Raw genomic sequence first — 14859 nt, forward strand, 5'->3', positions numbered from 1 at the left:
CTGTTCAGTAAACATGTAATATAAAAATTGAGAAAACTTTGAAATGTGGGGTCAAAATAACAAATGAATGAACTTGTGAAAATCAGAGAGGTTTTTGCAAGAAACAAACCCCCACAAACAAGTGGAAAATCTACACTTTGTGTTCCCATCATCTTCTTTCCTTTTGGGGCCAAGAAGACACCTCTACACCTCAGGCTAAAACAACAGAGGAAGAAGCTTTTTTAGAATCTGAGAGCTCTCTCTCAGTTCCCAAGAAACTTAGTGCAAGAAAACAAAGTCTGGATTGTCCAGAAGCTCTTGTGCAGGTTTCACACTCGCAAAGTCTTTTTCTTGCATCGAACTTGATATTTCATCCACTGAGAAAGGAATGCTGCAGAGAAGATAACAAGAAACCAGTTATAGGCTTATAGCTCTTTAAGAAATGATTGATTCCATTTGCTTGGAATAGAGAGTTTACCTGGAATTATCATCCAACAAGAAGGAATTGCTGTCTGCATCGTTGGATTCCTCTGTCATGAGTGCACGCATGCTCGATATTACCTGTCAGAGAAGGTGTCACACTCTGCTCATGATCTATAAAGGTTTTTTTTTTTTCAGTTAGGTACCTCTTGAGACACACTCCGGGTGTTATAGCAGTCGTCCCAGTATAATGTGCATATCCGGTAAAGTTGCTGGACACTGAGGATCTGAAACCAAACAAAGAAAAATGAATCAAGAAAGCAATTTCAATATCCTCAAAATCATTTTATCTATACTAAGGCGAGGCTTTACCGGGCATAGGTCATGTACTATATCATCATATGATACTCTGTACTTCTGGTGGATAACCTGCAGGGTAATGAGGAGAAGGGATAGCTTATTAGTATGGTTTTTAGAGAAACAGATGGGACTAACAAAAGCTAGTTTTGTAAGTTAACGTTTTGTGTGTAAGGAAAGGAAAAAAGCATACCAGGAAACCAACAGCTTGTCTGATGTGTTTTAGTTCATCCCAAGATGGACCAGCATACTGCAAAATCAAAAGAAGGAAACTAAATGATAAAATGAACTGAAGAGAAAATATTTATTTCGTAATAAAACCCACAAAGGTAGACATTTTTACTTCATTGACTTGGCCGCACCACAGCTCTAGCTCTGCAAGCCCAGCTTTCACAAACTCTCCGTTGCTGAATGTACAACATTCTTTACGCAGGAGAAGGCTATATAAGATGTTAAAGGAAAAAAAACAAGTAAGATAACTAGCTTCCAATAAAAACACATAGTATCAAAATATTATGTGTAGAGATCATTTAGAAGTGATTTTAAAGTGTTGTAACCTGTTAAACAGTTGCACATTGATGAAAGAGAAAGTTTGAGTGTGTATCTTCTGGATGAGTACCAAAGGAACCTGTACACACCATCAAACATATGAGAATTTGAGGAGTTGAAAAAAAGAAGATCAATGTCATGGAAGCTTTTACTACTTCCTTACATTATTTTCTTTCAATATGGCAAGAACCGAGTTGAGACCATCAATAATGCTCTGCCAGTGAATAGCAGGGGAGTCTTTTCCAGGTGTCCTTCCAGATCTTTGCATCCCTCCTTTTGAAACTCTTGGTGCCTGAAGTTTCATTGTTTGGACAGAACAAAAGTTGTTAATTATTGAAGTGCAAAGTGGTCACAGCATTTGGACATGTAAAGACAGAGAAAATGAAACCTGGATGCACAGAGAAATCAAAGCTGAGAGCTCTTTCTTCAAGTTATCCCTAATCATCCCAAATATTTTCTCAACATAAGCTGCAAGCTGTTGCTTGAAAAGTAGAGCAGGGTACTTTGCCTCCACTGGGCGGATCACCGCAAGAGCAGCAGCGTCAGCCGCAGCAGCAAGGTTCGGTGACGAGCGGAAGCTCTGGTTTAAGAAAGATATAGTTATTACACTTGACATTGTAAGCAAAAATTCATAAAAGTCATAATAAAACACAAGTTATAATACCAAGGCCATCCTTCCAAACAAGGAAGTTGTGATGGGTGGCTTTTTGCTTGCCGTTGCTCCCGTGCCGCCAGTTTTAAGACTCTTTTGAAGTAAAAATAGCAGTGCCGATGTGTTTGTCAACCAATACGCCAAATGAGCATTGTCATCTTCAATCTGAAAAATAAAATAAAATTCAGTTATGTAGCTGAAACTTCCAATTTTTTTAGTAAATTATAAACAGTCAAGAAATGTATTTTAATTTACCTCAATAGCGGAACCGATCATCTCAATAAGACGATCAAACGCATTAGTCTTCTCAGACTCAAAGCATTTCCAATGAAGAAGACACTTGTATATTGTAAATGCAGCAACAGGTTTGCCATTACTGAACTCGACTTTTCCCTTGACACAGTCAATGAGAGTATCAACATTCTCCTGCAGAAGCAAACATCAGGTTATCACAGTTGCTCATTAAAGCTGTGCATATACATAGTATAAAGTAATTAGCCAGTACAAGTTGACGTTCTGCAGCAGTTTTCCCAGCATTTCCAGCGACTTCGGCTTCCTGAGAAAGTAGCTTTAAGATTTATGAACCAACATAATATGTAAAGTAAAAATAAATGAGGTATCTAAGAGATCAAGATAGCTCTACATTTAACTGGGTTTCCACATTTATACGCTGGCCATTTTCCAGATTCTGCAACAAGTATTAATATTAAGCATAAGTAGACGGTAGCAAAGAAGAAGCATATATATTAATAAAGTATAAGAGAAACAATATACTTTAACAGTTACAGTTGGAGGATGCCCTGATACAGTTTTCCCAGGAGTGTTTAAGATTGTTTGCTGACGCATTATTTGTTTCTCAGCTTCCATTTCTGAAATCTTCTCTTCAAGCCTGCAAATGAAAAAAAAAATCAGCTAAATATATATTACTGCTAGTGCTAATTGTTAGATTCTTGCAAAGGGTACCTCTGCATTGCGGTCTTCAACTTCTCTACTTTAGATTCTGCTTTTAAAGCTTGCTTTAGTCTATCCTGGCTAATCCTGCTTGTCTCCTGAAGTTCCTTTGCTGTTTCATCTATCTTTGTTTCCAGCGAACTCACCATCCCCTGCATAATCATTTTATATAGGAGATCAACAATTTTTGCTAGAATATTTTCATTTGGTGGATAGTTCATTAGAGAGTGTTCAGACCCACCTTCAGCGTTTCATTTTCACTTGTGAGTTTCTCCATTAGTTCCTGGTCAACTACAGGAACCTCCTTGATAATAGGGAGCACCTCGGAAACTTCCTTGGCAGCTTCACGCTCTTGAATAAGCAGTGCCTCGGTTTCTTTGAACTTGTTTTGTATTTCCTCTAGAGAAGCCTCGTACTTGGCGTTTTCTTGTTTCTTGGCCTCTTCCAGATCAGTCTGCAAGCGTTGAATATAAAGAGTGTGCACTCTTAGAAATTTCAATCAGAGATTTGATGAGAAAAAAAGTATAAACGCTCACCCTCATTCGTTTCTCTAACTGCAATCTCCATGTGAGTTCCTCAACTTGCTTCTCTAGCTTGTTTTTGGCTTCTTGGAGGGCTCCTGTTTGTTTAGCAGCCTGTGTGTAGTATCAATATATACAAATTACATTGATGTTTTGTGCAAAACAATACTTTAAGAAGTCAAAATCTAAACAAAGAAAGAAACCACAACTCACCATCTTAAGGTTTTTGAGTTCTTTACGTGCAACCTTTCCTCTCCATGCACACTGTGTTGTGATGGCTGCTTTCCTCAGTTTTCTGTAATGCAGGCGAGCCAAGAACACGCGGCACCGGTTCTGTAATGTTGTTCATTCAAGGGGTTAGTATCCAGTCTATTGTATAGTAGTGTTCCATGAGTACTTCAAAATACATTCATACCTGGATTATTGTTGCAGCTTTAGTCTGCCTTCTGAAAGACAGCTCCTTACGCGAAACCATACCACGCATACCCGCTTGAATTGAAACAGTTGCAGAGAACATCTCAGTGTAAGCTTTCCTAGCGAGAAACTTACGCAAGTCTCTCTGGATTCTCAAAGCAGCAGCTTCCCTGCGCTTGCTTTCATATACACCTCTACCAAGATAACCTGAAATGATAGAGACACATTTGTTTGCAAGTTAGTTTCAAAAGTAAATTTAAGAAAACAAAAACAAAGTACAAAAGTTTTTATACCTCTACAAACAGCCTGGATCTGAGTAGCAGAACTACGTAGCTGCATAAAAGTTTTTTTGGCAAGATAAGATCGAACTTTTCTCTGGATGATACTAGCTGATCTTCCCAGGATCTCAGTTCTTCGAGTATCCAAGTCTGCCATTTGTCCGGCCCTAAGGAAAACTTTGGTCTTACCAATCTACAAAAGTAAACACTTCAAATCTCAGGGAACTCATCACAGAAGCAGCTTAAGACTGAAGATGATAGTTTGGTCAACAAAGAAATTACTTGATATCCTTCAAGTCCTGACTTATCAAGAAGTTTCTTGCAAGCAGCTGGTCCATCAGAACTAATATATAAAAGGAGTCAGTAAAGATTATTCACTGAAGCAAGGAGACAAAGAGACATCTTACTTCTTGTCCAAAACTTGTGGAGCAAGGATGCTAAATCTATTCAAGAACTCATCAAAGTGCTTCCTAGTAGGATAACCAGCACAACTAATCCGGATTGCCTCCATCACTCCCTGAGGTCACAAAAAATCATCATTCTTATTGAACTAAACTTGTAACGAGAAGCTTGATTATTTAAATGAAGATGGATGTCATACGCACCCCACAACGTAATTGCTGTAGGACATTTTTGTTCTCAAAGATTCCAGGCTTCAATAGATTATTAGGCTTTATACATCGGATGTAATGTGGCTCCGTTGTGTTCAGAATCTCAAGCAATGAAACCAGTTGTTGCTGCAAAGAGGCAAAAGACATGGGTTTAAAACATGTTAAGCTGACAGTGGAGACAAAAAAAAAATCAGACATACCTTGAAACGAGTACCAATAGAGGAGAATTTTGATTGTTTGGAATCGTCAGGTGCTGGTGGGAACAGGTTTGCAACGAAGGAACATGTAGAAGCATTTAACAACGCTTGATGCTCAGCAATAACATAATCCTTGTTCTTGTCTAGGAAAAGTTCTGTTTGATAAGTGACCTGAAACAATAATGACGTCATGGTTGTTAATTAAACGAGATATTTACAAATCAATTACAGAATTTCACAATCATGTGAAGAACCAATGAACGTAGCGGATGAGCAAAAAGAGACTTACATCACCAGCATAATGACAAATTGTGAAGTCGCTGCGAGCCAGTTTCGGCTTGGTAAAGCGCTTGTGGTTTTTGTATGTCTGGTATAGCTTCTGTGCAAATGTCTCGTGTGTTGATCTTGGAAACATGCTGCAAAACCAAAAGCCTCACTTCAGCTACATTTCTTTTTTAAAATGCAGAATGAAATAACAAAGGTAAGCATCAAACTCACCAAGCTTCATCTAGGAGAGCAATAATACCCCCAGGTTTCTGAAAATTAAATAAACAAACACCACAAATTAGCAACTACAGAAATGACATAACAAGAAAGATAGCTATATATCATAACTATAATTTTAAGGATCCACACAAAACCTTTTCTATTAGGTCCAAGATATCTTGATTGTCAACAAACTCAATATAGCTCCAGTTGATCGCTTCCTTCTTATACTCCTCTTGCTCCATTTTAAACACATGCTGCAATGGTGGAGGCGTTACACAAGTTATAGAACTATGGCAGAGATACAAGGTCTAAAATTGAAAGAGCTGTTAGATCAAAACCTGGTTAAAGTGCTGTTGAAGTTTCTCATTAGTCAAGTTGATGCAAAATTGCTCAAAACTGCAAAAATGCTAGAAACAGTAAGCATTGTTGGGCCAAAGAACAATGACAGTCAAATACTATTAACCACACAAGCTCAAACAACAATAGGAAAAATAATATTTTCTACCGTCTACGTTAGAAGCAGCACACTGCCTTGGTGATGATATTTGATCAGACACCAATATAAAACACTAATGTAGAAGCAATCACATGAAACAAGTTGAAGATTTTGTATGTAAACTCAAACTATTAAGAGTCCAAATTTTTGTAGAAACCTATCTATTCAAACTGAACAACAGGCATACCGGTTAAGCACACCTGTTTGTCTTGAAACTCTCGAATCCATAAATATCAAGAACACCGATCAAGTACTTCGATTCAGGATCTTGACCAATTGAACTGTTAATCTTCTCAACGAGCCTACATAGACAGCAAAAAACAATGAGTACAAAGCAGTTATCTTTGTCAAAATAAGAAGAGAGAAACTCACTCACCAGTCAAACAATCTTGAGTACATGACTTTAGCTAAAGCATCTCTGCTAAGCGTAGCAGCTTCTGGATCGAGATCTTTTGTGATGGTTTCATCACGTGTTGCCATGATACGTTTGCATAGAGAATCCTCAAGTGACTTGGCATCACACCTGCAAGAAAAAATCTACTTCAGTCACATGCAAAAGCATAAGAAACCCAATTCAGTTAATGAGTTTAGGCCATTTACATGAGAAGCTCAGCGGCAGTTTTCAAATGAAACCAAGACTTTTCATCTCTAGGGACTGATGAATCAATCTCTTTTCCTTTACCGAACTCAATATTTCCCAGATGCAGAATAGAAGCCACAACGCGGAAAATTGCATCCTGGAGACATGCCAAAAAGATAAGATAATCTTGCAAAGTTCAGCTAAAGTTCAAGTGATGGAGTTACCTGCTCTTCAGAACTGATCCCAACAACATCCATAGCCTTTCTTGTTGCATGATATTCCTCAGCATCGTTTATACTCTCCAGTGCAAGACACTTGGATTGATTGAGATAATGGTATGTCTTCGGCTCACCGAGCTTGAACTTCTTAACATCCTGATAGTAGAAAAGATACATTAGTAAGACATTATAAACTATGTTTTTGAGATGATGGAACTTACTTCTTCTGGTGCAGCACAAAGCATGTAGAAACAATGGTAGTTTCTTTCAGGGTCAGACACCTGGCAAACACGCGATCTTTCCAGCAAATAAGTTCTTATAGCAGCTCCAGATATCCTCCCTGATTGGTCAAACTGAATCTCCACGAACTTACCAAACCGACTATAAGATAACACAAATAAAGAACTTCAAAACCTTTCACACAAAAAAGGAACACTTAAAACATTAATTGAGTATAATGACACCTCATTACCTGGAGTTATTGTTTTTAACAGTCTTTGCATTTCCAAACGCCTCTAAAACAGGATTTGACTGTATGAAACATAAATATAATAAGAAATTAGAAACAAATCAAAGCATAAAAAACAGAAAAAGACTGATACAATGAATACAAAGGAACTGAACATGTTTCAATCTAGCCTCTACTAGAATCACTTTTCTGATGTTTTGATTAGACGAAAAAAACATCTATAAGTATATCTTCACCTCCAAAACTTTCTGCTCAACACTCCTTCCCTCGGAAGCACCAGTTCTCCCACCCATATAAGCAAGATATTGCATAAGCAACTTTGTGCTTTCAGTTTTACCAGCCCCACTTTCACCACTAACCAGGATAGATTGGCTTACTTTCTCGTTAACCATCTGTCTGCAATAGAATAAACCAAAGCAAACATGCCGTTTACATAAAAAAAATTAACAATAAAAAGCGAAACATTGGGTAAGTGCTACAATTACCTATAAGCAGCATCTGCAACAGCAAAAGGATGTGGACTCAGCTCACCAAGGGAGGCTCCTTTGTATTGAGTCATCATATGGCTACTGTATAGATGTGGAAGTCTTCTAAAGGGGTTAACAGCAATCAATATGCTTCCTGTGTATGTCTGATAGTAAACAGGACTCAGTCTAACATGAAAACTATAAATAACAAGGAGATGCAATAACTTGTGAAAAACTCACATAAATCTCATTTATATCATATCTTGATTGCAAATTCTGAAGGACTCCAGGCTCATGTAAATAAGCTAGCCTTGTCATATCCTCCACCCCAGATGCTGGCGCTTCCACATCTTTTGGGTATATATTTGAAGCGTTAACAGTGACCTGTGTTTCCAACAAATAAAAACAAGAAAAGTTTCATTAAAGCTTCTCATGCTTCCAAAGCCACACACACACACACATTGTTTGATTTGAACATATGAAAAGCACATACTTGTTTCCCTGAAGTGCAGAGAACTTTGATTTGTTCACCATTGATCTCTACAACTTCACCGTCTAGCCATGCTTCATCCTGGTCCTCCACCCACACACGTGACCCCACTGCAGGACTGAAGGTAGCAACCTGCAGGAAAACCAAAAATGTCAATAAGTGATTATAGTTATTATATTCGCAACAAGACCTTCTCTGTAAACATGATCTTAAAACCACTGAGAAACTTTGAATATTCACACACTCTTTGCATATACGTCTCTCAAATAATATTGCAACAAAATCAAAACTTCAAAGACATTTAAGAGGATTGCATCTCATAATGACTACCAGCAAAATCCACAGCTTTCCCAAATCAGCTTATGCAAAATTAATAACTCCATAAATGTACCAAAGAGGTTTTCTTTTTATTTTCTAGCCATACACATAGAAATTAAACAATATTAAATTGAACTGTGCCTAAATACAATCAACTAACTTTCAAAAAAGAAAAAAAACAGACATTGAAATATTCATAGAGAAAATTGCTGCTTCAATGTGCCTACACATTGAATCTGTCTTCGTAACCACAAGTGGCTAATGGAGAATCAGACACGTTAAGAACTAAGCACCAAACTCTTGATTTAAAAAAAAAAATGTCTCGAGTTGAAAGTCAAAATCCATATCGTGCATTGACTTTGTTATGAAACGTAACGATGTCATGGCTTTCAAAACCGCACAAAAAGAACATTTCAATAGATTGAAAAAAAAGAAGACAATCGCTAAACACAATGTTCATCGTTGCATCAAATTCAAAACTCTGGATTCAATCAAACGACAACACACGAGAAAGTTACACCAAAGCATAAACACACAAATACAACAAAAAAAAATGCAATCAAAACATCATCAAAAAGGCATTACCATTTTGTTTCAGGAATTAGAAACGCAATGTTCTTGCTATCTCTGGATCTAAATTTGAGATCAAAATATCAAATCAACATTGAACTTCTTGTAACGAAAGCCGAAACACCGACAATGCGAAAATGCGTTGGGAGAATTTGTGCGATTCGATTCGATTCCCAGAAAGAAAAATTGTATTAGCAAAAGCGTAACGCGTTTATGATTTTGTAATGTCGAATTTTTTTTGTTGTTGTTTGATTTTCTTTCTTTCGTGCTTCCCTCTCCTTCTTCTGGGATTTGTCTGAAGATTTTTTCTTTTTTTACTTTAATTAAAAAATGACAGCGTCATAACTAGATGCTATATTAAGACATTTTATATCCCCGAAAAACCCCTTGTCTCTGCCTTTATATTACGAGCTAGCATTTCGGACACGGGAAAAAAAGACTAAATTTGTCCATTTCTTACAAGAAATTAATTGGTAATGAAAAGCACTAAAAAGCATATACGGTATCTTTCTCTATGGGCTTAGTATAGAAGATGGTGGCTCGTTATATCTTGTTATTGGGCTTTAAAGTTAGAGTAGTAAGTGTTAAAAGGCTTTTGGGCTGTAGCTTAATCTATGCTATTAGCCTATTACCTATCGTTTTGACCTGGACGAGATACGCTGACTGAGGAAAAGTAAAGAAATTAATTGGTGCGTCTTGTTAAACGGGTTAGAATATCAAAAGGTAAATGGATCGGGTAGTAATAGTATTTTACGAATATTAAGAAAAAACATTAGAGAATATAAAACATCGTTTTACAAACAGAAAATTATTTGTGTATTTAATTTTTGGGATTTTTTGTGAGTTGTGGTAAGAGTCACAAGGCAGAAAAAATACACACAAAAAAACAAGTGGCATTTCCAATGACTATGAAGTGGTTGCCACGTGGCTGACATTAACAAGGTTGCATTAATATGTTTTGGTTTTGTTTTAAATAACTTCATGCATGCACAGAGCAAAACATGTGGAAGTAATTAAAGAAAGTAGACATAGTTTTTTTTTTCTAAAGAAATATAGCACGTCCAGTACGTACCCATTAAACGGACAAAATACAATAAAATACAGTTTGACATTTAATAAATAACGGTAATGTTTTAACAACAAATGCTGATAATTATTATATGGGAACTCTAAAAAACAAGAAGAACGTTGCGTAACACAATGACAAACCTGCAAACAAAGTCCTTAATAACTTTTCTCGTGTTAATCAAAAGATAATATCTTATTATATAAATCATCATGCTTCTAAATTTCATTGTTAGTTTCTCAAGGTACCATTTCAAACGTAGATGAATTATAACATTGAAAATATAAAAATGCTGATGCGATGATGATTAATATTTACAATTAGTACTTCAAAATTCTCACTTAATCCTGAAGATAAATATGCTAGGCTTTTCTCTTTGTCTCAACAAGAAAATCATGAAGACTGTTGAAACATAAGAACAAATGAATAAGATATTAATCCCTGACAAAGTACTCTTTTGAGACAAAATTGCTGTTCCATAGACCTTTGAGGTTTGACCCGCCACGAGGATTAACCGAGCCCCCTCTTTCCATCACCTCCCACTCGCTAACATCGGCGCGTAAAACTACCAACATTTTTAAATGTCTCACGACTTACCGAAAAAGAGTAAAGTAAAAAAAGAAGGAAAGCGAAAGCAGGGGGTCCCAGTGGATCAGGAGGAAAGCAAAAAGCATACGGTAAGAGGCAGAAGAAGCAGAGCAATGTCATTGGTGAGAGACGTCGTTAACTCACGCGCGACCACCGAGCGTTAAGCTCGAGGCTGTTCTGTCCCTTTCCCTTAAGTTCCCTTCCTTCTGTTCTTTGTACAAAAAAATTATTATATACAAAAAGCTGTCTTCGGTATATTCAATTTATTATTTATAATCAAAAATATTTATTCAAAACATTCAATACCGTGACAGAAAATTTAATTTAACCGAAAATATCTGAAAATATATTAAAAATGTGTTTAATATTCCTAGTAAAAACACAAAATCCAGATTCTCTTCTATAGCACGCTCTCTCTTTCTTTAATCTTCTGCTCCTTCAGACACACTTCCCTCCCTCTACTCAACTGTCCTCTCACTTGCCTTTGTGCTTTCAATCTCTCCTTCGCTCTCAATATCTTATCTCCATCTCTACGTTATCTTTTCCTTCACTGGTCTTCTTTGTAATTCTCTGTTCTTTTCTTCTTCCTTGTCATGACGGTTCCGGACGCAAAAACCAGCTCCGGCAACGAGAAGCTTGTGGTGGAGATAATAGGGGCCCACAACCTCATGCCAAAAGACGGCGAAGGTTCTTCGTCACCTTTCGTTGAAGTCGAGTTCGAGGACCAACGTCTACGAACTCACGTCAAACGCAAAGACCTCAACCCAATATGGAACGAGAAGCTCGTCTTCCACGTCATCGACGTCAACGAGCTACGTTACAAAACGCTAGAGATCAGCGTTTTCAACGAGAAGCGTTCTTCGAACAGCAGAAACTTTTTGGGTAAAGTCAGAGTCACGGGGTCTAGCGTTGGAAGAGAAGGAGAATCAGTCGCTAAGCTGTACACGCTCGAAAAGAGAAGCCTTTTCTCGCACGTGCGAGGAGAGATCAGCTTAAAACACTACGTCACGACTACGACTGATAACGATGTAAACATAAGTCGGGTTAACGGGTCGGGTGGTTCGAAGAAAAGCAAGAAAGTGAGCTCTTCAATTGGTACTCAGCAACAACAGCAGCAACAACAACAAATAGCTCTTCTCAACCACCAGCAACATAATCAACAGAGGATGCTACCATTTTATCCAAACCAAGGAGAGATAAAACCTCTCGTGATAACAGCTCTACCCGGTCCAAGACCCGGACCCGGACCCGTCCTTTACTCAAACGGTTCGAGTGAGTTTTCTCTCAAGGAGACAAAGCCACGTCTTGGAGGAGTTACCAGCGGTTTGAGCAGTCACAAGGACAAGACAAGCTCGACGTACGATCTAGTCGAGCAAATGCAGTACCTTTACGTAAGAGTCATGAAAGCTAAAGACTTGTCCGCATCCGGAGAAGTCGTGTCTGAAATAAAGTTGGGTAATTACAAAGGAGTTACTAAAAAGGTTAGTTCGAGTAGCCTCGAGTGGAATCAAGTCTTCGCATTTTCTAAAGAAACCATTCAATCATCCGTAGTTGAGATCTTCCTCAGAGAAGTAAACCGAGACGAATACACCGGTCGGGTCTGGTTCGATTTAAGTGAAATACCCACCCGGGTTCCTCCGGATAGTCCGTTAGCTCCGCAATGGTACAAAGTAGAGAGTCGAAACGGCGTCGGAGGAGAGCTTATGGTCTCAGTGTGGTTCGGGACTCAAGCGGATGAAGCTTTTGCCGAAGCGTGGCATTCAAAAGCTGGTAACGTTCACATAGAGGAGCTCTCTTCGATAAAGTCAAAAGTTTACTTGTCTCCCAAGCTATGGTACCTTAGGGTTTCGGTCATCGAGGCACAAGACGTTGCTGTTATGAACAAAGGAACAGGTCTCATGAGGTTCCCCGAGCTCTCAGCGAAGCTACACGTCGGGAGCCAGATCTTGCGGACCACGGTCTCGGCTTCGAACCCGACACGTAGCTTTACGAATCCGTACTGGAACGAGGATTTGATGTTTGTGGTTGCTGAGCCGTTTGAGGATTGCATTAATGTTATAGTGGAGGATCGTGTCAGTGGTAATGATGTTGGGAGGGTTCAGATTCCGGTTTTGGCTGTTGAGAGAAGAACCGGAGATAAACCGGTTGGTTCGAGATGGTTTACTTTAGACAACGGTAACAACAATAGTCAGTTTGGTTCGAGGATTCATCTGAGGCTGTCGCTAGACGGTGGATACCATGTTTTGGATGAAGCCACGATGTACACCAGCGACGTTAGACCGACAGCGAAAGAGCTTTGGAAACCGCATGTCGGGCTTTTGGAGATCGGGATTCTCGGTGCGACGGGTCTGATGCCTATGAAGGTTAGAGACGGGAAAGGAAGTGGGACCGCTGACTCGTACTGCGTGGCTAAGTACGGTCCTAAGTGGGTGAGAACGAGAACCGTTGTGGACAGTCTTTGTCCGAAGTGGAACGAGCAGTATACTTGGGAAGTTAACGACCCGTGCACGGTTGTAACCATCGGTGTGTTCGATAACGCGCGAGTCGACAAGAGTAACAGCAACACGCGCGACGCGCGGATCGGGAAAGTGAGGATTAGGTTGTCGACGCTGGAGACGGAACGTGTTTACACGCATTCGTATCCGTTGCTTGTGTTGCACGCAACGGGGGTTAAGAAAACCGGCGAGCTTCATTTAGCTGTTAGGTTATCGTGCGGTAACGCTGTTAATATGTTTCAGATGTATACCTTGCCGCTTCTTCCGAAGATGCATTATACACAGCCGTTGGGAGTTCATTTGATTGAGCGTTTGCGTTACCAGACGCTAAACGCGGTCGCTGCGAGGCTGAGTAGAGCGGAACCGCCTTTGGGACGCGAGGTTGTTGAGTACATGCTTGATCACGATTTTCACGTGTGGAGTATGAGGAGAAGCAAAGCTAATTTTTTCCGTCTGGTTAACGTTGTTTCGAGTTTGGTCTGGGTTGCGAGATTGGTCGAAGCTATGAGGAGTTGGACCAAACCGGTTTTCTCTACGGTTTTCGTTGCGGTGTTCTTGTTTATGGTTTTGTTTCCGGAGCTTATATTACCGTCTTTGTTTCTCTACGCGGCTGCTGTTGGCGTTTGGCGTTTCAGAAAGCGGCCTAGGCATCCGCCGCACATGGACGCGCGTATCTCCCACGCGGAGACCGTGTTTCCCGACGAGCTCGACGAAGAGTTCGATACGTTTCCGACGAGCAGAGGGTTTGAAGTTGTGAGAATGAGGTACGATCGCGTCAGGAGCATCGCCGGGAGGATTCAGACAGTGGTTGGTGACATGGCGAGTCAGGGAGAGAGAGCGCAGGCGTTGCTGAGCTGGCGTGATCCGCGTGCGACGTTTATATTCTTGGTGTTCTGTTTGGTCTCTGCGGTTGGGTTTTACGTCGTGCCGGTTAAGTTAACGGTTGCTGTTTCTGGTTTGTATTATCTGAGACCGCCTCGGTTCAGGAGGAGGCTGCCGTCGCGTGGGCTTAGCTTCTTTAGGCGGTTGCCGTCTAGAGCCGATAGCTTGCTTTAGATCTTTTTGTTTTAAAAACATGTTGTCCTTTATGTTATTACTAGTAGTGACTTTAGCTTTTGGTAGGCTTCTTGATTCAATGGATTTGTTTTGGTCAAGTTAACCGGTGTAGGGACTGTACCAACAAGTTGCATTAATGATTAGGAGGATGCTTTGTTGTTTCATTGCAAAAGTTTGCTAACTGCTTGTAGTTTTTCTTTTTGGTCCCCATGAATGACTTTGCTTGTTATCTGTGATACAAAAAATAGACATTACTCAAATCTCCCTCTTGATTTGTCATATTTGACGACTTGCTAACATTTTATGACTTCTTCATCTCAATGGTCATTGGTCAGCCAAGTGATAATTTTTTTTTGCAATGAATGAAATATATATATTTTATTAACTACCTATATTCTTAAACTAAAAATTTTATTGATAGTAATCTTATTTTGATGAATAATTTTATTAAATTATATCTATTTTACATGAGAAATAAAACATCTTTGGTTATACTTTTAACCTCTTAACATTTTGTCAAGTACTAGCATGAACGTCACGATTTTTGAAAATATGATGAACTAATTTTCTATATTTTTAATAATCCAAAACAGAAAATAGTAGTTTTGAGATAAATATTTTGAAAATA

At 39.0% G+C, this 14859-nt stretch overlaps 2 protein-coding genes across 2 annotated transcripts; one reads left to right on the forward strand and one right to left on the reverse strand.

The window, feature by feature from the left end:
- Position 1: 1 nt before the first annotated feature.
- LOC106369251 (myosin-8) lies at positions 2–9291 on the reverse strand. Its single transcript, XM_013809375.3, has 39 exons — positions 9042–9291; positions 8142–8270; positions 7889–8032; positions 7667–7812; positions 7418–7577; positions 7185–7243; positions 6934–7093; positions 6719–6868; positions 6515–6651; positions 6291–6437; positions 6115–6216; positions 5757–5814; positions 5571–5672; positions 5428–5465; positions 5219–5345; positions 4933–5100; positions 4727–4858; positions 4529–4638; positions 4404–4464; positions 4137–4314; positions 3845–4050; positions 3643–3762; positions 3445–3543; positions 3150–3362; positions 2921–3060; positions 2732–2846; positions 2601–2645; positions 2463–2513; positions 2213–2383; positions 1970–2122; positions 1694–1885; positions 1469–1597; positions 1314–1384; positions 1100–1196; positions 950–1006; positions 772–828; positions 606–686; positions 458–540; positions 2–370 (listed from the first exon to the last, which is right to left on the reverse strand). Exons 1-39 carry the CDS (start codon positions 9042–9044, stop codon positions 259–261), a joined length of 4503 nt encoding a protein of 1500 aa, XP_013664829.2. The 5' UTR covers positions 9045–9291; the 3' UTR covers positions 2–258.
- Positions 9292–9526: 235 nt separating this feature from the next.
- On the forward strand, positions 9527–14491 carry LOC106405004 (FT-interacting protein 3). Its single transcript, XM_048741976.1, has one exon. It carries the CDS (start codon positions 11274–11276, stop codon positions 14229–14231), a length of 2958 nt encoding a protein of 985 aa, XP_048597933.1. The 5' UTR covers positions 9527–11273; the 3' UTR covers positions 14232–14491.
- The last annotated feature ends 368 nt before the right edge of the window (positions 14492–14859 follow it).

This window comes from Brassica napus, chromosome A9, assembly GCF_020379485.1.
Source record: "Brassica napus cultivar Da-Ae chromosome A9, Da-Ae, whole genome shotgun sequence".
NCBI lineage: Eukaryota > Viridiplantae > Streptophyta > Magnoliopsida > Brassicales > Brassicaceae > Brassica > Brassica napus.

Coding starts and splice junctions, on each gene's coding strand:
- LOC106369251 (XM_013809375.3), bottom strand. Junction 8,033..8,141: donor TCTGCACTTCAGGGAAACAA/GTATGTGCTTTT, acceptor TTGGAAACACAG/GTCACTGTTAACGCTTCAAA. Junction 2,123..2,212: donor TGATCGGTTCCGCTATTGAG/GTAAATTAAAAT, acceptor TTTATTTTTCAG/ATTGAAGATGACAATGCTCA.
- LOC106405004 (XM_048741976.1), top strand. CDS start 11,274: ATGACGGTTCCGGACGCAAAAACCAGCTCCGGCAACGAGAAGCTTGTG.